Source organism: Heptranchias perlo, chromosome 8 (assembly GCF_035084215.1).
Source record: "Heptranchias perlo isolate sHepPer1 chromosome 8, sHepPer1.hap1, whole genome shotgun sequence".
NCBI lineage: Eukaryota > Metazoa > Chordata > Chondrichthyes > Hexanchiformes > Hexanchidae > Heptranchias > Heptranchias perlo.
In genome coordinates, this window is record NC_090332.1 from 60,291,225 (window position 1) to 60,314,249 (window position 23,025).

The window sequence follows — 23,025 nt, forward strand, 5'->3', positions numbered from 1 at the left end:
ATATATAAGAAATTACTCACTGATTCTATTTGTTGAGCATACCTTAAAGCAGTTTTATACAGAGAAGTGCAAAATCATTCCCATTAAATACAGCAAGGTTGTGCTAACTGAAAAATGTCATCTAAAGACAAATAGGTGTGTAAAAAGGACTGAAGGGAAAGAGAAAGGTCAGTTAATCAATCCCATTACTTACTCATGAGATCCCTGAATGTGGTTTTGTCATGGGTCATCAGGTGATCTATGATGGCTCTCCAGCTGCAAAGTTTGAAACACAAAATCTGTTTAACCTACTGAAGAGATGAACAGAGGATCCTAGAGTCAACACAGACAGGTGAGGTTATAAATGGCTTGATAATATTCTTTTAATCTGTTTAATAAATATATATCCTTCTCCCAGAGGTCTCCTTCCCTTTCGCTGTAGGTTTTGTATAGTTTTCTTATTGCGATTTTAATTGACTAGTTCTTCCATTTTGGAGCCCGCTTGTTTAGCTGGTAGTACTTTTTCTTGGGTACATACTCAATTTGCATAGTCCGCATTGGAGCTTTAAAAGAGGTCTGTCTTTTCTCAACTGCGATCTCTCAGCAATACTTTCCAGTTAATCCCTTTTTGTTTACTCCTTATCCCTTTGAAGTTTCCTTCTTCCAAAAGGTTGATAAATGATTTTAAATTTACTGGTATTGTGCACACCAGTCCCTAGGGGTGCTAGATCTTATCCTGTTTGTTTAAGGACCAGGCCTAAACGAGAGTTATCCCTAGTGGGATCCTTGGCACACTCTGCTCTCTTTTCCATCATTCTGGAACATTCCATATTCTTGTATTTTGAATTAATTCCCATCATCTCGGATGAGTCACACTTCTGTGATCTCTTTACCAATTTGCTGCTGGCATATATGCCTCTAACTCAAGCAATTTACTCTAAATATTTCTAGCATTCAGGTGCAGACAGTTAATAATCATTATCTTTGTTCCTACTTATTTAGTCTCTATGTTTGCTTACTTTGTCCAGATTAATTTTATGTCGCTCTCACTTTCTATTTGAGTGTCCTTCAAGCTTTGGTCATCTAAATTTCAAGTCCAGACTCTCTCTCCCCCGTTCCCCCCACCCCCACCCCCACCCCCGGCCAACTCTAACACAGCAAGTTTAATTGACCCCAGACCCTGCCTCTATTAATAGCTGGTCTCTTTGATCCTGCTTGGTTAAGATGCAATTATATAACGCCTTAAACGTAGTAAAACGTACAAAGGCGTTTCACAGGAGCAACTTTCAAACAAAATTTGAAACCGAGCCACATCAGAAGACATTAGAGCAGGTGACCAAAAGCTTAGTCAAAGAGGTAGGTTTTAAGAAGCGTCTTAAAGGAGGAGAGAGAGGTAGAGAGGCGGAGAGGTTTAGGGAGGGAATTAAAGAGCTTAGCAGCAGAAGGCAAGGCCGCCAATGGTGGAGCGATTAAAATCAGGGATGCGCAAGAGTCAAGAGTTGGAGGGTTATAGGGCTGGAGGAAGTTACAGAGATAGGGAGGAGCGAGGCCATGGAGGGATTTGAAAACAAGGATGAGAATTTTAAAATCGAGGCGTTCCTGGACCAGGAGGCAATGTATGTCAGCGAGCACATGGGTGAACTGCACTTGGTGCAATTTAGGATATGGGCAGCAGAATTTTGGATCAGCTCAAGTTTATGGAGGGTGGAAGATGGGAGTCCAGCCAGTAGGGCATTGGAATAGTCGAGTCTAGAGGTAACAAAGACATGGATGAGGGTTTCAGCAGCAGATAAGCTGAGGCAGGGGCGGAGACGCTGATGTTACAGAGGTGGAAGTAGGTTGGCTTGGTGATGCAGCGGATATGTCGGAAGCTCATCCCAGGATCAAATAGGACGCACGGTTGCAAACTGCCTGGTTCAGCCGTAGACAGTGGCCAGGGAGAGGGATGGAGTCGGTGGCTAGGGAATGGAGTTTGGGGTGGGGACCAAAAATAGTGGCTTCAGTCTTCCCAATATTTAGTTGGAGGAAATTTTTGTCGGAGAAGCAGTGTGACAAATGAGAGACAGTGGAGGGGTCGAGAGAGCTGGTGGTGAGGTAGAGCTGGGTGTTGTCAGCATACATGTGGAATCTGACGTGTTTTTGGATGATGTCGCCGAGGGGCAGCATGTAGATGAGAAATAGGAGGGAGCCAAGGATAAATCCTTGGGGGACTCCAGAGATAACGTGCGGGAGCGGAAGAGAAGCCATTGCAGGTGATTCTCTGGCTACGATTGGATAGATAAGAATGGAACCAGGCGAGCGCAGTCCCACCCAGCTGGACAACGTGGTTTACTCCAAAATAGTACCAGTTTCTTATAAATTTGACTGGCACCAACAGCCACTTCATAGCTTGAAAATTCTACTTGCGAATTCACTGCCTCTGCCAAAGATCAGCAATAATCCAGAAAAACAACAACTCCACAGCTCATCTTTCAATTTTCCCAACCAACCACAGAAGAAATATCTCCTCCAGAAATTGGTAATTTGAAGTAACAGCTTATTTCTTGTGTGAAAACCATTAATACAATCATGGAAACACTACAACTTTTATACTTGCATCTGGCCCAATAAGTGCATCTCTTGGGAATCTTATCCTAAAACCCACACCTCCACAGATACCTCAATCTTTACTCTCTCCAGAAACACATCTAGTTGTCTCCTGAACCTTGATCTAAAACTTGCTTCAATGGTTTCCCTGGTAACTTATTCCACGGATTTATTACTGATTGGACTAAAAGAAATTCCACCTACTTTCCATCTTACTCCAAGCTTCCTGATTTTTAAACTGTTCCCTGGAATTTTTCAGGACAATGAACAATTTGTTGGAATCAACTGTGTTCATAGGATTGAAAACTTTAACCAGGCCACACCATCCAGCCCAACTTGCTTAACCTTTCCTCATAATGTACAGTCCTGATACTTGGAATAATTTTGGTTGCTTGTCTCGAAGGCTTTCGTAGGAGATGAAGCAAAAAGATTCTGCCAGAAACAGAAAATAAACGGCAAACAGCACATGCAACTTACTGACTAACGCAAGATGCATCCATCTGGAAGAAGTTGGGGTCCATAAAAAGATCAAACGCTTCTTTTTTCCAAGCCCGTCTTGTATATTGATAGCCACTCAGACTGCTTACCAATTGCACACATGCTCGGTAACTTGGGGCATTATGGGCACTAGAAGAAAAGTACATCAATTTTAAGATCAGAAGGAAATCTGTGCAATGGTTTATACTGAATGAGATAGAAAATACCATTCAGAAACAGCTACAGAAAACAGAAGGGCTTTCCAGCGCAGAATCCATTGAGGCAAGGAGAATCACCAGCCCTATGTCTTGCTTCACCTTGAGTTCAATGAGTCTCCAATCCCCAACAGAATTAACAAAAGCAAATGTTGAATTCCAGTCCAACTTATACAGATTTCCATACATACAGGACAAGTCTAAAACAAATGGTCATCAGTGCAGGTCTCAGATTCACATATATGACAATAAAAAGGCAACTTTGAGGAACATTTTACCAAAAGAAAATGAGGAAATTGTTCCACTTGAGTCATGACAATTACATAAAAAAGCACACTCCTGAATTCTACTAAATCAATTTTATAAAATACAAAATTAAAAAAAACTCAACTTCAACTGTTACTCTATTACAATACTGAAGGTTTGTAATGAATATACAGGTATCTTTCAGCTAAGTGCTTAACACAGGTACAACGAACTTTGTTTCAGATATCTTGACAGCACATCAAACACCAACAGACTTGCAGCATATGAAGATAGACTAATAGTTCATGCCTGTGACCTACACCCCATGAGTTCCCAACCCTAAATGTGCTGTCACGGCGGGTGTGAAGCAGGGGACAAGTGAAGCATTAGTCCAGAACAGGTTTTCAAATGGCTGACTGCACAGCACGTCTGGGAACAAACAGGCTGCTTGTTCTGCTGCTATGTAGAAATGAGGAGGAAGTAGGAGAAAAAAATACCTTAAAGAACGGAAATCTTAGCCTCATCCACCACCTCCCCAAACAAAAATGGGTTTGAGAGACTTGACATAAAAAGTCAAAATTGCTATTCAAAGCAGTTTGTACCAGACATTTTTCACAAACTTAAAAACATCAATTGTAAATTTAATCCCATGAGTACATTACCGATAACAGTCAGTCCAGTGGAACAGAGTCTGTGTTCTGTTTGTTAAAAGGATAATAAATGTATGGGAACAATCATGAACTGTGAGCATTGCACTGGAAAACCAGGAGGAGACACTGGAGCTGAAAGTGCAGTAATGAGAAAGGCCCAGCACTGGGCAAACTAATCTTACAAATGGCTCATATTAAATGTAAGAGATCATAAAATTGAAATTACATTCCATGCAAATAGGATGAAGTAGAGCTTAGAGTACCTGTGATTGCGAAGATAGGGCACCACATAGTACATAATATTAACAAGTAATGGAATGACTTTTTCCTTCTCATCACTGTGGAAAACCATGTCCAAAAGGTGAGCCAAAACCTGAAAGAAAAGGGAACATGCACACTTCACTACTGTACAATGAACACTGGAATGGCGTACCAACTTCTTGCACCCAAACTTTCACTATTGACCCCAGAACACAGAACAGCCACTCTTAAGGTCTACCAATAGCGAAGAATCTCTTTTGTGCCAACAGGGAAAAATTGCAACAAAAATTTAAGAACATTTTGAAAATAACAAGTTTCAAGAAACTCGGAAGTGGCACTATATCTCTACAAGATTTTACTAGAGTATGAGGATTTAAGCTACCATGTGTTGAGAGAAGTGTATTTTGGGGGCATTTTCCTGGGTTTTTAGCAGCCAAATAGCACCACGTTAATGAGGGCAACCAGGAAATCCAGACACTCCCATGCTTCCTGGGCAACTACACTCGCTGAGCCTCCAAACCCAGGAAAATCCATCCTCTTCCTTTCGGAGGAGGTGCTAAATTTCAGTCTCACCTCTGTGTTTGCCAATAGTATTCCTTAAATTGAAGTTTTGTTGAGGCTGCACTGATGGCTGAGTGAATTTACACAGTCAATTTAGGAAAGATGCGAAGGCCTTAGAGAATGATTCCAGGGATGAGGGACTTTAGTTACGTGGATAGGCAGGAGAAGCTGGGATTGTTCTCCTTGGAACAGAGAAGTTTGAGAGGAGATTTGAAAGAGGTATTCAAAATCATGAAGGGTTTAAAAAGAGTAGATAGAGAGAAACTGTTCTCATTGGCAGAAGGGTCAAGAACCAGAGAACATAGATTTAAGGTGATTGGCAAAAGAACCAGAGGAGATATGAGGAAAAACTTTTTTTTGTTAAACACAGCAAGTGGTTAGGATCTGGAATGCACTGCCAGAGGAGGTGGTGGAGGCAGATTCAATCATGGCTTTCAAAAGGGAACTGGATAGGAAAGAATTAGAGGGCTATGGGGATAGGGCAGGGGAGTGGGACTGGCTGGACTGCTCTTGCATAGAGCTGGCATGGACTCGATGGGCTGAATGGCCTCCTTCTGTGCTGTAACCTTTTTTGATTCTATAGTAGCTGAGCCATAGAGACCAGTAAAGTCCTAGGTTCACTCCCTGGTCTGTGCTGAGTTAGTTATGTGGTTGTGACTAATTCGGCTTAGTGTCTTGGGTTTGAGAGGGCCCCCACCTACCATCATTATCCAGTGACGCCCTACTGGAAATACCTGTCTGTGGACAGGATTGAGTTCAGCTGTGATGCCCCTTCCCCCAAAATCTGAATAACCTGCAGACATTCACTAGCAAGGGTCCTACAGGATTTGAGTGAGGTGCTGGAAGGTGATCAGCATCATGGAACAGTATCTCAGTAAGAAGTCAACATTTTCAGGAGAAGGGAAGCAAATTGACAGAAAAATTGATAACAATAACATTTTGTTTACTAGCAGATGAGACTATATCAACACTACATAAATGTACCAAGAATTTTCCCACTGGCACTGCTCAGAGATAAAAAGTAAAATAAATATTTGCATTTCTTCCTGCAGCTGGTTCACTCCCACTCTCTAATTCTTTGGTCATCCCAATGTCTTTGTCTTGAACTCATTTTGTTGTCCTTTGTCATTCTCTTTCTCTCTCGCATGCTTTTTCATTGTCCATTTGTCTGATTTTTCTCATTCTTTCTTTATCCATCCAAGAAAAATAGGCAGCAGTCCTCTTTTACATAAATTTATTGTTGAGTGTTGCTACAAAGGTTTCTTTTGGAAAATGTGGACACATATCCACAAATATTAGTTTTCCTGATCTCAGTCCTGGATCTTTGCCATACCAGTCATGCCGGGGAATTGCTACTAACTGATCATAGAAACATAGAAAATAGGAACAAGAGTAGGCCATTCGGCCCTTCAGGCCTGCTCCGCCATTCAAAATGATCATGGCTGATCGTCTAACTCAGTACCCTGTTCCCGCTTTTTCCCCATATCCCTTGATCACTTTAGCATTAAGAAATATATCTGTCTCTTTCTTGAATACATCTAATGACTTGGCCTCCTCTGCCTTCTGTGGTAGAGAATTCCACAGGTTCACCACTCTCTGAGTGAAGAAATTTTTCCTCATCTCAGTTATAAATGGCATACCTGTGACCCCTGGTTCTGGACTCCCCAGCCATCGGGAACATCCTCCCTGCATCAAGTCTGTCTAGTCCTGTTAGAATTTTATATGTTTCGATGAGATCACCTCTCATTCTTCCAAACTCGAGTGAATATAGGCCGAGTTGACCCAATTTCTCCTCATTCGTCAGTCCTGCCATCCCAGGAATCAGTCTGGTAAGGACATCCTTCCTCAGATAAGGAGATCAAAACTGCACACAATACTCCAGATGTGGTCTCACCAAGGCCCTGTATAACTGCAGTAAGACATCCCTGCTCCTGTACTCAAATCCTCTTGCAATGAAGGCCAACATACCATTCGCCTTCCTAACTACTTGCTGCATCTGAATGCTCGCTTTCAGCGACTAGTGTACAAGGACACCCAGGTCTTGTTGCACCTCCCCTTTTCCCAATCTATCACCATTCAGAAAATAATCTGCCTTTCTGTTTTTACAACCAAAGTGGATAATCTCACATTTATCTACGTTATACTGCATCTGCCATGTTCTTGCCCACTCACTCAACTTGTCTAAATCACTTTGGAGCCTCTTTGCATCCTCCTCACAGTTCACATTCCACCCCAGCTTTGTGTTGTCTGCAAACTTGAAAATGTTACATTTAGTTCCCTCATCCAAATCATTGATATATATTGTGAATAGCTGGGGCCCAAGCACTGATCCCTGCGGTACCCCACTAGTCACTGCCTGCCACCCAGAAAAAGAAACGTTTATTCCTACTCTCTGTTTCCTGTCTGTCAACCAATTCTCAATCCATGCCAGTATATTCCCCCCAATCCCATGTGCTTTAATTTTGTACACTAACCTCTTGTGTGGGACCTTATCAAAAGCCTTCTGAAAATCCAAATACACCACATCCACTGGTTCTCCCCTGTCTATTCTACTAGTTACATCCTCAAAAAACTCCAGTAGATTTGTTAAGCATGATTTCCCTTTCATAAACCCATGCTGACTTGGTCCAATCCCCTTAATGCCTTCCAAGTGTTCTGTTATCACATCTTTTATAATAGACCTAAGCATTTTCCCCACTACTGATGTTAGGCTAACTGGTCTGTAATTCCCTGTTTTTTCTCTCCCTCTTTTTTAAATAGTGGGGTTACATTTGCCACCCTCCAATCTGTAGGAACTGTTCCAGAGTCTATAGAATTTTGGAAGTTGATCACCAATGCATCCACTATTTCCAGGGCCACTTCCTTTAGTACTCTGGGATGTAGATTATCAGGCCCTGGGGATTTGTCAGCCTTTAGCCCCATTAATTTCCCTAGCACTATTTTTTTTACTAATACTGGTTTCCTTCAGTTCCTCCCTCTAACTAGACCCTTGGTTCCCTAACATTTCTGGCAGGTTATTTGTGTCCTCCTTTGTGAAGATAGAACCAAAGTATGTGTTTAATTGTTCTGCCATTTCTTTGCTCCCCATTATAATTTCCCCCATTTCTGACTGTAGGGGATCTCCATTTGTCTTCACTAATCTGTTTCTCTTGACATATTTATAGAAGCTTTTGCAGTTAGTTTTTATGTTCCCTGCTAGTTTACTCTCATACTCCATTCTTCCCCTCTTAATCAATCTCTTTGTCCTCCTTTGCTGAATTCTGAACTGCTCCCAATCCTCAGGCTTGCCGCTTTTCTGGCAATTTTATATGTCTCCTCTTTGGATCTAATACTTTCCCTAATTTCTTTTGTAAGCCACGGTTGAGCCACCTTTCCTGTTTTATTTTTGTGCCAGACAGAAATGAATAATTGTTGTAATTCCTGCACACGTTCTTTAAATATTAGCCATTACCTATCCACCGTCATCCCTTTTAGTAAAGTTCCCCAATCTATCATAGCCAACTCGCACCTCATACTTTTGTAATTTCCTTTATTTAGATTCAGGACCCTAGTTTCGGATTCAACTACTTCACTCTCCATCTTAATGAGGAATTCTATCACGTAATGGTTGCTCTTCCCTAAGGGACTCCGCACAACAAGATTGTTAATTAATCCTTTCTCATTGCACAATACCCAGTCTAGGATCGCCTGTTCTCTCGTTGGTTCCTCAATGTATTGGTCTAGAAAACCATCACATACACACTCCAGGAATTCCTCCCCCACAGTATTATTGCCAATTTGGTTTGACCAATCTATATGTAAATTAAAGTCACCCATGATTATAGTTGTACCCTTCTTGCATGCGTCTCTAATTTCCTGTTTAATACCCTCCCCTATATCTCCACTACTGTTTGGGGGCCTATAGACAACCCCCACCAACGTTTTCTGCCCCTTGGTGTTTCTTAGTTCCACCCATACAGATTCCACATCGTGATTTTCCAAGTCAATATCCTTCCTCACGATTGCATTGATTTCCTCCTTTTCCAACAACGGTACCCCACCTCCTTTCCCTTTTTGCCTGTCCTTCCTAAATATTGAAAACCTCTGAATATCCATTGAAGGAGCTTGTATTTTTTTCTCTATTATTTTGCATTCCCATGGTAAATAAATATCATGAAGTATAAGCTCAAGGTCTGTGCTTACTCAGGTCACTGTGTGAGAAAGACTGCTTGAACTGCCATCTCCCCCTGGCCATCTTCATCAGTCATGGGCACTGCCCACTCTGGAAGCCAGCAACTTTTTTTTAATGACCGTGCTTTCTATTTACTATTTCATATTAAAATATTTAAATCACTATAACATTTTTCCTCACACCAAACCTCCCTCTAAGCTTGTTACTTTCTCCAGGAAACCACACACCTGTCGCAATACGACACTGCAATGTCATAAAGGACAATGGACAGTGAAAGGGGTGGAAGTTAATACAGTTTTTAAAGAAACCAGGGAGCGAACTTTAATCCCCAGTAACAGGTGGGTTGGGGGCGGGTGAGTAGAGAAAACTCTTGGATTTTTGAAGCGCGACTGCAACCCGGCTGAAACGTGCCCTCTTCCGGGTTTAATGTGGGTATGTTTGAATGCACGCGCGCAACCAAAACCCGGGAGTCACGTCCCCAATTACTTCTGTCTGGAGGATAGCTAGCGCGTCAATTAAGATGATTGAGGTAGGTTTTTATCTTAATTGATTCTTATGCATAAACAAATTTAACATCTCCACTAACGCCAGTGAAACGGAGGTGAGATTCAGCCGAAGTTGATTTGGGCTTTTAAACCTGTGACTGACCCCTCTCAATATAAGCGCAGGTATTGCAGCTGGTCTCTCGGTTCTCTCAGGCAAACATTTGGCTGAGAGGTTTTTGTGTTGAGACATCTTTAGCAAAACTTTGAAGCCTCTCAAACTGACAAGATCAGGATGGGGGCACAATGGATATATTCGAAAGAACATCTGAGGAGGAGGAAAATGACCACCCACGGCAGCCATGTCGTGCTGTGTTTGGATCTGCAGGTGCACACGAGAGAGATGCACAAGAGAGAGATGCACAACAAACATCTGGAGAACAGCAGAGAGAAGAGCTGAGTGGAGAACAGCAGAGAGGGGAACAACATAGGGGCCGAGGTCACAGGAGGCACTACCCGGGGTGCCTACACAGGTTCAGGCTGAGTCGGCAGATGGTCACAGACATCTGCAGCCTCCTTGAACAAGAGCTGCTCCCTGCTCGACCTGGTGATCACATATTGCCCGTCACAGTAAAAGTAATCACTGCCCTCAATTTCTTTGCCTCTGGATCTTTCCAGGGCGCCACCGGTGACATCTTCAGGGTGCGTCAATTGCCCGCACATAAATGTATAAGGCAGGTGACAGATGGGTTGTTTGCCATGGCGTCTGAATACGTGAATGTCCCTAGCGATGACAACAGCCAGAATGCGCATCCAGTGGCAATCCGAGGGCCACCCATGAGCCAGGAGTCTTCATAAACCAAAAGGGCTATCACCCCACCAATGCACGGCTGGTGTGCAACTACAAGAAATTTATTCAGGTGTGCGCCAGATTGTCTGGCAGCTGTCATGATGCGTTCATTTTGCGCCAGTCAAACATTCTAGACCTCTTCCAAACGGGACACAGACTTAAGAGCTGGCTCCTTGGAGACAAGGGATACCCCCTGCAAACTTGTGACACCTGTGAGGAACCCCAATGAGGCACAAGAACGATACAACCAGAGCCACAAGACCATCAGGTATGTCACTGAGCAAGCCATAGGCATGTTGAAGACACACTTTAGGTCCCTGGATAGGTCTGGAGGCACCCTTCTGTACTTGCCAGCGATGGCCTTCAGAATAATCGTAGTGTGCTGCGTCCTGCACAACATAGTGCAGCAGAGAGGTTTACAGATGGAGGAGGACGACGGCGCTTGTCAATTATCCTCTGTTGGCGACAACGTTGAAGAAGAGGATGAGGAGGACGAGGAAGAATATGATGGTGCACCCATCACCAGACCAGGCCGTGCACATTGCTGCCGGGATGCTCTCATCTCTCACAGCTTCTCTTATTAACAGTGGCAAAAGAGAGGCATTGCGATACTCAGGCCAGCTGGCACAACCCCCCCCACCACCACACAAAGCAGTCTTTCAACCACGTAAACACCCATTTCACATCCACCCAATGGGTGCCATCATGAATTGGCATTCATCATGAAGCAAATGAAAGGGCGATTTAACACTCAGGACGCAATAATGGCCAAGATGTGGAAGTGGTGCTAATCAATACATTTAATGTGCCAATATATGAAAAAAAGGAAACTTAACATAACATTTCTTCAAACACCCTTGTGCATACCCTTGGTGAACTAAACCGCTTCTACGTGGTGCATCCCCAGTGGCTTCAGCAGAGGTAGTGGCAGGTTGCTCAGATTCCCGCCCAGACTGCTGAGATGCTCACGGTCTACAACCTCTCAATTTTGGAACCCATGAGGGCTCTGCCAAAGACTGCTCCACCGGCATCTGTGCAGGGGCAGACTCAGCCATCGGAAGGAGGCAGCATTTCGGGTACTGGTTGAGGGGCGGGGGGCAACGGATGAAACGTGGGAGCGCTTTGAGTGGAGTTTCCACTTCCACGTCCGCTTTCGCCATCATTCCTTTCCTGGGCCAGCACTCCCTCCATCTGTGCTGCGTTGTAAGGCCATGGATAAGGTATTTGTCATCCTGCTTAAGGCAGCAGACATCTCCTGCACAGCTGTGATCATGGCCTGTGTAGACTCATTTGAGAGCCAGAATCAACGTCATCCATCTCCACACATTTTTCTTCTATGCGTGAAGGCCCTGGAAGACAACAGAAAGCGATATGAATTAGTCATGGCAAAGTAACAATCTTGCCAATCACCACACTCTGGTTTCTCATAGTTCAGTCATTGATGAAATAAAATCGCCATGTGTGTGAAAGATGTTTAAGTTCTGTCACCAGGTATCTGCAGGTTCCCAGTCGCTCCATTTCTGATGGATAGGGATGAAGCTATCCCACTTATCTCCATGGCCTCCTCCTCTGCATCTGTCAGCTGGACTATTTGTGGAGGGCCACCTCCAGTCTTTGCCCTCTCCCGTTTTGTGCCCTCTTCTCCCTACAAGGGGTGAAAGAACAGAGCTGTGAATGACTGAAGGTAATGTATTCACTTGATGGATGCAGTGCATTGGATGAGGCTGAGTATCAGACAGATGCATCACGTTGCATAAGGATTGGGGAGCTTGGCAGCGGTGGGTGCACAAATGAGGTGAGGAAGTGAAGGATGGTTGCTGCTGAAACTTAAGTGGGTGTGAGGAGTGATGTGATGGAGTAGGCATGCCAACACAGAGTGGGGGGAGAGGCGTTGTACACCACAGGATGTGGGTGAATGTGTACTCACTTTTCCTAACCTGGTTAGGTCAATAAACCGCTTCCTGCACTGCAGCCATGACCTGGGCACCATGCTCCTGCTGCTCACCTCTTCTGCCACCTTTAGCCACGCCTTCTTGGTGGCAGAACCAGGTTTCTTCCTCCCATCGCTTGGGTAAATGACCTCCCTCCTGGTTCTCACTGCATCCAGCAGTGCTTCCGTGAACCTGGGTGATGCCTTTGCTCTCTTGGAATCCACAGCTTCACTTACTCCTTTCCCCTCCGAAATCCATTTTTGCATTGGCCCTTTAAATAGTAGATTTCAGATTGTGTCATGTGAGTGCGCATTACGCCCGCTGCGTAGCTTGGAGGCACGATATCAGGAAGCAAAAATAATTGCGTTCAATTGAGTTGCGACTGCAGACTCCGACGAGCTCACTTCACTTCCAGGTTTCCCACGCGTAAATCTACCCACCTGGTGGGTCTCTTCCCGGGTTCAAGTAGAAATCATGCTCCTGGAAACTGAATTGACTAGAATCTATCTAGACTGGGAGGATCTGAAAATTTATTGATATTCTGGTGACTTTTGACTTTATACATATTTTACAAAGCAACACTTATTGAAAAGTTCAAGAAAGCCTTCTGTGTCTCATATCCCACAGACCAGCTCGCTCAAAAGTGGCACTCCATTTTTAAAATACTATTAGATCTCAGAAGGTATTGCTCAGTGAGTTGGAGGATGCATGCATGCTTTTATAACAATAGATGTGTTTATGCCACATAGGGTATAACATCAGGGCCATTGTTGCACAATAAATCAAATTCCATTTTTGTTAAATGGTATGCTGGAATTTTTAACCAGTGTTTTGGGACCAAATTTCACAACTTGTTCATTATTCTGCAAAAGCCATGAATGAGTAAGCCTTTTCTTGATAATATATTCCTCTAATTATGCATTTAATTTTTAAAGCTGAGAATGTACAAGAAGATGACATGCAATTGTGGGTAGTTATCTGGTACTTAGCAGTATAGGGGAGAGGGAAGGGTGCGGTTTAACTGCACTGGAGACAGTGATGGGCTTGAAAACACCTTGGTGGGACTGTTGTGGCTTGGCAGCATGTGGGATCCTTTGGTCTGGCATCGCTGTGAAGGGGGAAACTGGGTTTTTACATAACTGGAATGGAATATAGGTTTGGCTTTGGCTCACTGGTGGATTCCTAGTGACTATAAACAGTTTGGGGAGAGGGAGGGCATGAGAGCCTGATAGCACTGGGTGAGGAAGCCCCAGGTTGGGTAACACTGTTTTGTGAATGGTCTTTGAAAGTATCTCTGTCCCTGCCTGCTACACACACACACACACACCTTCTTTTAAAACTACAAAATAATCTATATCTGAATGAAGCTTTTGAAATTTGTTCTCTAGCTTTTCTTCAAAGAATTTTGAAAGACAACCACATTGACATTTGGCTAGCTAAATGTCATTGATGCATTCTAGCAAATTGTACACATTGCACATGCTCAGATTGCAGGATCTGTCTTCAACTATGAGTCACCACTATAAACAAAAATATCAAGTCCAAGCTTTTGGGAAATGCTACAGCCTTCAAGCAAAAACTTCAAATAAAGGTACTGAAATGCACAAAAAATAATTCAATGGATAAATGTAATCATGTTATTGTGAAATATGTAATTTTAAAAAAAAGTTTAAAAACCTTATTTTGGATATTGGAAATTTCAGTTACGGAGGAAATGAAATACAAAATTTTGAGTGATTCAACTGGTTTATCAACAAAGTATGATGGGAAATGTTTAATTGTTGGTATAGGGTTTAGTTTCTATTATAAATAGATAAAGAACTTCTATTTATATAGTGTATTTCACAACCCAAGGACATCCCAAAGCATTTTGCAACCACTGAAGTATATTTATGGAGTAGTCACTGTTGTAATGTAGGAAAACGTGGCAGCCAATTTGCACACAAGGTCCCACAACAGCAATGAGATAATGACCAGATAATCTTTTTTGATGCTGATCAACGAGGGATAAAAATGGGCTAGAACACTGGGAGAACTAGTCTTTGAATAGTGCCATGTGATCTTTTACCTGAGGGGGCAGGCAGGGTCTCGATTTAATGTCTCATCCGAAAGGCAGGACCTCCGACAGTACAGCACTCCCTCAGCACTATACTGAAGTGCCAGTCTAGATTATGCGCTCAAGACTCTGGAATAGGGTTTGAACTCATGACCTTCTGACTTAGACGTGAGAGTGCTACCATTGAGCCAAGACTAATACCAGACATAGAAATTACTCAAACATTGTAATAGGAAGTAAGATTTGTGGACAGCAAGTGCACACAGTATGCATGCCTTTAATACGTTATATTTGCTATTCTTATTTATAACCATTAACTGATGTCACAACATGAAGCATTTAAAAGAGAATAAGAATTGAGTAAAACTGAGGTTGGCTTCATTTATCAGTTATTTTTAGTAGAGATATTATGCAAAAATAAACAGTAAATAGGTGAAATCACCAATATAAACCAGAAAAGTATAAGCAGGAGCTTCTGCAATGACTCCATAGGTAGTTACACTACGTTTGATGTGGTACTAATGTATATTGTCCACGGTGGTCCAATGTTTGATCTCCAGTCCGTGCTGAGTCCACCTATCACCTAAGCAGAGCAGTGGAAGCACAATAACTGGATCGTTAGGAGGGTCACAGGGAAAGAAAAAGGGAATAATCCTAACTGTTACTCAGTACCTTTGCTGGAAAATGGGTGAGGGCAGTAACAGGCTCAGCTGATACCAAATGTTAAACTGCCAGTGTAAAATACTTTGGCTCACACGTGAAGAATCTTACTGGAGTGAGGTACCAGAAGGCTACCAATGTACTGCAATGCAAGTCAGTGTCTTTGGAAGTCGGGGGGGGGGGGGGGGGGAGGAGCGGTGGGTGTGGGAGAGAGATGTGAAGAGAACAAATATTTATGCAAGACGTGCAGAGTTTCCATACCTCGGCTAGTAAGGTCAATGCATGCACACTGTACACAGAAGGTGTGATACTGGATGGCTCCATCACTGGGGTCAACATAATATCTGGATAGGACAGAAAAGAACAGAACATGATTAACTACACAGCTGGAAAACCTGTTGAATTGAAAATTTCATGAAAACTAATTAAAACCCTTAAAATCTGCATTGCAGGGTTTCCTCTAATTTTTGGATGAAGATTAATTACTCCCATTGACATTTGAGGACTACAGACTTTTGCCAGTCCATGTTACAGGGGCACGCATCAGGTTTCAACTCCATCCTATTCATCCCTTAGCGATTCCTCTGACCACACACTTAGTGCGACTGAAAGCCTAAGATACCACTCCACTGTACCTGCAAAGCACTGTGTACAAATGTAAGGAATTTAATTTGTTTATTTTATTGCTTAAAATCACTTCTGGTATTTTTTTTAATTTAAAGGACATTATAGCTGTATTACATATTTGTATCTCAAGCCAAATGAATTCCTGTTGAGAATAACTCTCCTTTTCAATTTTTTCCATGGAGATGATTTTTTATTGATAAACAAGAAAAAGTTTGTATCCATTTTGCACAGAGTTGTAGAATGATGTTAGCAGGTGGGGTCGCGGCTCAATTGACACTGAAGATTATTGCCTACTTACATCAATTAGGAAGATTGGCAAAAGCTATTTTGCCCGGCATCTAATACCTCCCCAGCTAATCATGATTAGCATTTCATTCCAAGAGTGCAACACTACTTTAAAATGATTGTTCCATTGATGGTTTTGGCATGTGCCTCCACATAGCTGTTAGAATGATTCATACCTTCAACATCTCTTTCCAGGCTGCTTCCATCCACTAAGATTTGTGGAGAGGCCTTTACTTCTAGGTTCCTCCTTAACCAGGTTGTCTGTTCCAAGCTGGACCCTGCAATGGTCCCAATGGCCTCCACTATCTTATGGGTGACATCCTAGAAAACCAAAGGCATGAACAGGCCATAAATGGCAATTCATTAGCAGATTATAGATGCAACAAGACTGATTTATCATTAATTTATCAATTAGTCAATTCGTTGATTTATCAAATTAGATTTATCAAATAAAACTACTCTTACCTGCAGATCTCTTTGGTCCTTTTTGTTTTCCAGGTTGGGATTTTTCATGATGAACTCATTCAGTACCCTAAAAAATACAAGTCGAGAACAAACTAGTATTAAAAACACTTGTACATCCTCGGCACATACTAAAGCGCTGCACAGCCAATTAATTATTTTTGAAATGTAGTTATTATTATTTTGTAGGCAAATGGGCAGCCAGGGTCCCATAAGCAGTAATAAGTGAATAAGCAGTTAATCTGCCTTGGTGGTGTTGGATAAAGGATGAATGTTTGCTAACAGTTATACACATTGCCTATAATTCTCCTCTAGATACTAGTACTGTATTTTTGCTGTTATGAACTCCATGAGTCACGATGATTTTCATTCCAACTGGCTACTTTACCTTTACAAACATAAGTCTCCAATGGCTTCAGATACACTTCATTGAACACCTTAAAAGTACATTATATCCAATAGACACTCTGGGCGCTAAATTGGGCCGAGTAGTGTCCGTTGTTTCAGCGCTACATGACCTCTCCGACAGCCAAGATGGCATCTTGGACGCGCACGCATGTTTCCTGCATGATGTGCGCCAGACACCATCTTGGTACAGGAATTTGCACAGGCGCAGATAAGAAACGCTGGAATCATGTAAAGTAGGGAGAAAATGGCTTCAATCAGTGTGCAACGCTGATTTAAAGTGATAGACACCATTTTGGGTCTTAACGCTCAACTCAACGCACAGTCTTAACCCCGACCATCTGAACATGTCTTAGAGTGCCTGGAGGAACCCCCACCTGCGCTATTTAAAGGAATCATGCAGGATTTATAGGTTAGTGGCTGGATTATTTTGCTGCCGAGACATTTGTAACCATTTTTGAAGGTCTCCAAGAACATCAATACTAGGACACGGGAACATAGCCTAACATTTAGAGCCAGGACGTGCAGGAATGAAGTTAGGAAATGCTTCTACACGCAAAGGGTGGGAGATGTTGGCGTGCTCTTCTGCAGACGGCAGTTGATGATAGCTTAATTGTGAATGTTAAATCTGAGATTGATAGATTTCTGTGAACCAAGGGTATTAAGGGATATGGGACTAAGGTGGGTATATGGAGTTAGGTCACAGGTCCACCATGATCTCATTGAATGGTGGAACAGGCTCGAGGGGCTAAATGCCACTGCCACTTGCTGCCTCTTGATATGCGCCACCTTCTCCTGCAAGAAAGCGGGACGTGTGTCTGGGTGATGTTCCTGTATTGGTTGAATAGCTGCCAGTGTTTGTGGCCTGTGAGTTGTGGGTGGGTGGCTTGAAACAGTGATAATGTGTAAGGGTGGGAGGAAGCATCTGATTGGAAGAGTTGATTGATATATGGGGGATGGGGGGGTGTAGTGCATGGTGCAGTTGGTAGGAGACGCCACTTGATAGTTGACCTCACTCACCTTGCCCACTCATGTCAAAGCATTGAACTTCTTCCTGCACCGCATCCATATTCATGATGCTGTGCGCCTGGCATTGACTTCGTCCCCCACTGCCTCTTGAGTATATGTCTGGAGGGCCTCTTGCCCCCCAACCCCCCCACTGCGGATATAGGATGTCCCTCCTTCTGTCCACCTCTTGCACTAAGGTCTCTAGGATATCAGCAGAGAACCTTGATGCATGCACTCTCGCAGGCCTGGTACCAACTCAGATCGGCAGATTGGTGAGGTCTGGTGTGCAGATTGAAGGATGTGGGATTTAGTAATGTGCAACCTTTATTCAATGTTTTAACATAACTCAGTGTGTAAACATAGGGATGGGATCTGCATCTGTGTTTTACGTGCACGATGTCTGATGTCTGTTCAGACTCCATGCAGACAGTAGGTTGTTATTTTCAGCAAATAACAGGTACAAGCTACCTTTAAGAGATTTCTAAGAAACATCTTCCCTTTAAGAGATGGAGCTCCCTCTGGTGGTGGAAAGTGCAAATTGCATTCATTCCACATGCAAGGCCTGGAAAGAAACACTGGTTGCAGGTAAGTGCTCCCTTGAGACCAAACTTGCGTCTTGCCTGCCCAGGGTCTGTCGAGCGCAGGGTGTTAGCCCAGAATGGACCCTTATCCAATTTCTCCCCCTCCATGCCCACTAAATTAGTTACCTCTTCAAAAAATCCCAATGGATTTGAAAGGTGCACAATTGCTTCTAATCCATGATAATTTGGCCCTTCGGGCTCCGACATCTTTTAGATGAGCTTTGAGAGCATGGCCAAGCATTTTCTTCATTACTAATGCGAGACTAACTGGTTTATATTTCCTCAGTTCACACAGTGTTTGAATACTGGATGCCTCTAGATGGTTTGATTTCACTCTTCCATCATGTCTCTCCCCAACCCCCCCAAACCCACTGTGCATATTTAAGAGGCTGCCATGAAAGATTAAGCTACAGAAGGAATGCTAATCTGTCAGCTCTGGATGCATAGGTCCTATGCAGCAAGCAACCCCAAAAATAACTATGTGTCAGGAGCCTGTGGCCATTGCACTCTACTAAACCCAATGTACTTTAAAGTCCACGTTTGATTGCTCAGACTTAAAAATGCAATTCCTGCTCCCCCCCTCCCCCAGTGCTCCCTGAACAAATTCAGCAGTCCTGCTTACCCAAGGATGAGGAATTGCCCAGGTGGGGGTAGATACAGTTGAACAGAATCTTTCAGAAGTGTCAAAAGAGATGGCCAGCTATCTACTAAATTCTGCACTGAAATCCTGTGAAAGGAAGGTCGGATCAGGTTAGAAAGCTCCTAACTTATACAGTGTAGCTTACAATCAAAAATTAACTCTACTTTGTGTTTTACTTTTCTCTGGATGAGAGAATTTCACTCTCTTTTTGGAAGTTACTGTTCTCTTTTTCCCAGTGGGGTCCCACCCACTGCTGAGAGAGACGTTGGACGACCTGCACCTATGCTGTGCCATCATTTAGCAGGCAGCAGGAGCAGCATCAGGATAACTTTTCCACAGGGTTTTCTCCCTTCCCGTGGGGAAGCACCTGGCCACCAATTACCGATTCCTTACAACGACATGGTTGCAATATGGCAGTCGTAGGTGTGCACGGATCACCAGTAGTGACCCATGTCCCACTGCTGATCGCTGGTCCCATCCTAATACTATCAGATATTTATAGCATTGTTTCGGTGGGTTTCACTTATTCTCTATATGGGGATCTCCAGACACTGACTGGATCCTCAAAGCACTTTTCTTTAGTACAGTTTCGGTCAATGCATCGTTGGATGACTGTAAAATGGGTCTGGAAAAACTGGCTAAGAAAAGTTTTAAAACCTCATGAATGCCATATTTAAAAAAAACACTTTAGTTCAGTGACACAAGTACCCAAACCGAAAGACTCAAGAAAGATGAAAGGAAAACACAGCAACAGGAGGCACGTGAGCTGGTGGCCATCAATGTTTTATCTTCACTGTAGCTGCCAATTCCCCCCTCCTCCCCCTGTTGGTCAACATTTTGTTGTATGACTAGTTTGTGCTCTGACTGTAACTGCTGCTGAGGCACAGCAAGAGTAATTACAGCAACAGAACCCATCAGATCCAAATAGTGGCAGAAGGAAAGCTCCATTCATTGTAGTAACTCTGCTGTAAAAAAAAAGCCGCAATATTAAACATTCTTTATATTTTCTGTGGGTTCAGTTGCCTTCATCACAACCAGTGCCAATTTTGTAAACGTGCGTTCTTTTACGCACAGCAAAATCCAGATACATCGACTTTATTTTGCTGATGAAAATCTAACACAAATTGCTGATGCATTAAAACTCTCTTAAACCACTTTATCTTCACATGGATTTAATCAGATCAGATTAAACTGATCTCCTCCTGTATCAGGTAAACCAATCTATGTGTAACCAAGTGTGAAGGGAGATTGCCTAGCTAGTAAGTTATATATAGTACAAGTAAAGCACATTACCTTTGTACATACGCATAGAAAAACTGCAGCATACAAACTTCCAGTGAAAGCTGCTTCTGGAACATAAAATCGTTATAAGACAGATTGTCTAATTATAAATAGAATTTTCTTGCATCACTTTTAAAAAGAATCTTTGGCTATCACCATATTTTGATTGCTACATGTCTTTACCATGTCTGCAGTGCCCTCTGATGCTCAACTGTACACAGGACTACTCCACTACAGCAAGTTGAAAACAAGCAACCAAGGTTTAAAAACAACCAATCGAAAGATTTACTGAGCAATTAAAAGCCCGATCTGATTACCCCAGCACCAATTTTTTTTCTTTCCCCTCCTGAAGACGCGGACTAGGGCTCCACGGGCACTGTGTGACATTCAGCACCACACCCAAGTGGGCAAGGACAGTGGCAGTAAATGGGCTATTTTACCTTGGAAGGGACAGCGAGAGAATCTAAGCCCAATCCCATCTTTACACAATGTCCAAACACATGCACTTTCAGCAGGATTTTCTGGACAACAATCAGGATCGGGAGACCTCTGCATTTTTTTTACCTCTCCTGAGGACGCCAGTGCTGCCCTGGCTAAAAGCAGATAACGTGGCACTGACCGGGGTTTGAACCTGGGAACGCCCTTGCCTGTACGCCTCAGCTACCTACTGGATGAACTCAACTGAACCGCCAGGGGAGTTACTTTTCACATTGGTAAAAGATATGGGGCGGGGGGTGAGCAGAGTGCTTTTTTTCTCCACACATCTCGATGTGAAGCTCACACCGGTGTTGTGCTGTGTTGAACAGGTTGCTCGCTGATTCTCAGTGCTGAAGTATGGACTTCTAAAACCGGAATGAAATACTGATGCTAACAATTGACACAACAAAAATAATGCAATGATCAAAATAGTTCAGTCATGTAGACCTTAAATGAGATCTGTCAAAGTCTGGAAGGCTATAACTACATAAGAACAAGGAACAGGAGTAGGCCATGCGGCCCTTCGAACCTGCACTGCTATTCAATAAGATCATGGCTGATCTTCTACCTCAACTCCACTTTCCCGCCGGATCCCCATATCCCCTGATCCTCTTAGTGCCCAAAAACCTATTGCTCTCAGACTTGAATATGCTCAACGACTGAGCATCTACAGCCCTCTGGAGTAGAGAATTCCAAAGATTCAAAACCCTCTGAATGAAGAAACTTTTCTCATCTCAGTCATAAATAGCCACCCCCTTATCTTGAGACTATGACCCTTAGTTCTAGACTCTCCAGCCAGGGAAAATAGCCTCTTAGCATCTGCCTTGTAAAGCCCTTGAAGAATTTTACATGTTTCAATGAGATCACCTCTCATTCTTCTAAACTCCAGAGAATATAGGCCCATTCTACTCAATCTCTCCTCATAAGACAACCCTCCCATCACAGGAATCAATATAGTGAACCTTCATTGCATCCCCTCTAAGGCAAGTATATCCTTCCTTAGGTAAGGAGACCAAAACTGTACACAGGACTCCAGGTGTGGTCTTACTAGAGCCCTATATAATTGCAGCAAGACCTCTTTACTCTTATACTCCAGCTCCCTTGGAATAAAGGCTAACATACCATTTGCCTTCCTAATTGCTTGCTGTACCTGCATGTTAACTTTCTGTGATTCGTGTACAAGGACACCCAAATCCCTCTCAATACCAACATTTCTTAGTCTCTCACCTTTTAAAAAATATTCTACTTTTCTATTCTTCCTACCAAAGTGGATAATTTCACATTTCCCCACATTATACTCCATCTGCCACCTTCTTACCCACTCACTTAACCTGTCTATATCCTCTTGCAGCCTCTTTGCGTCCTCCTCACAGCTTACGCTCCCACCTAGCTTTGTATTGTCAGCAAACTTGGATACATTACACTCGGTCCCCTCATCTAAGTCATTGATATATATTGTAAACAGCTGAGGCCCAAGCACTAATCCTTTTGGCACCCCACTAGTTACAGCCTGCCTACCTGAAAATGACCCGTTTATTCCTACTCTCTGTTTTCTGTCTGTTAACCAATCCTCAATCCATGCTAATATATTACCCCCAATCCCATGAGCCCTAATCTTGTGTAACAACCTCATGTGGCACCCTGTCAAATGCTTTTTGAAAATGCAAATATACTACATCCACTGGTTTCCCCTTATCTACCCTCAAAAAACTAATAGATCTGTCAAACATGATTTCCCTTTCATAAAACCGTGTTGACTCTGCCTAATGATATTATGATTTTCTAAGCGCCCTGTTACTATGTCCTTAATAATAGATTCTAGCATTTTCCCAAAGACTAACTGGCGTATAGTTCCCTGTTTTCTCTCTCCCTCCTTTCTTGAATAGCGGGGTTACATTTGCTACCTTCCAATCTACGGGGACCATTCTAGAATCTAGAGAATTCTGGAACAACAACAACAACTTGCATTTATATAGTGCCTTTAACGTAGTAAGACATCCCAAGGCGCTTCAAGGCAATCAAAACCAATGCATCCACCATCTCTGCAGCCACCTCTTTTAAAACCCTAGGAGTTAGGCCATCAGGTCCAGGGGATTTGTCGGCTTTTAGCCCCTTTAATCTCTCAAGTACTTTT

At 43.0% G+C, this 23,025-nt stretch overlaps 1 protein-coding gene across 5 annotated transcripts in view; it reads right to left on the reverse strand.

Annotated features, from left to right (window-relative positions):
* dop1a (DOP1 leucine zipper like protein A) overlaps positions 1-23,025 on the reverse strand; it is a 224,271-nt gene that overhangs the window by 21,568 nt on the left and 179,678 nt on the right. Inside the window, exons 24-31 of one of the 5 annotated variants that reach the window (XM_067989164.1) lie at positions 20,427-20,476; positions 19,116-19,220; positions 16,503-16,569; positions 16,214-16,358; positions 15,387-15,469; positions 4,417-4,526; positions 3,043-3,192; positions 194-255 (exon numbers count right to left, since the gene is read on the reverse strand). In XM_067989164.1, the coding sequence (XP_067845265.1) occupies positions 194-255; positions 3,043-3,192; positions 4,417-4,526; positions 15,387-15,469; positions 16,214-16,358; positions 16,503-16,569; positions 19,116-19,220; positions 20,427-20,476 (772 nt within the window). The other 4 variants (XM_067989163.1, XM_067989165.1, XR_010963688.1 and 1 more) reach the window with 4 other exon arrangements.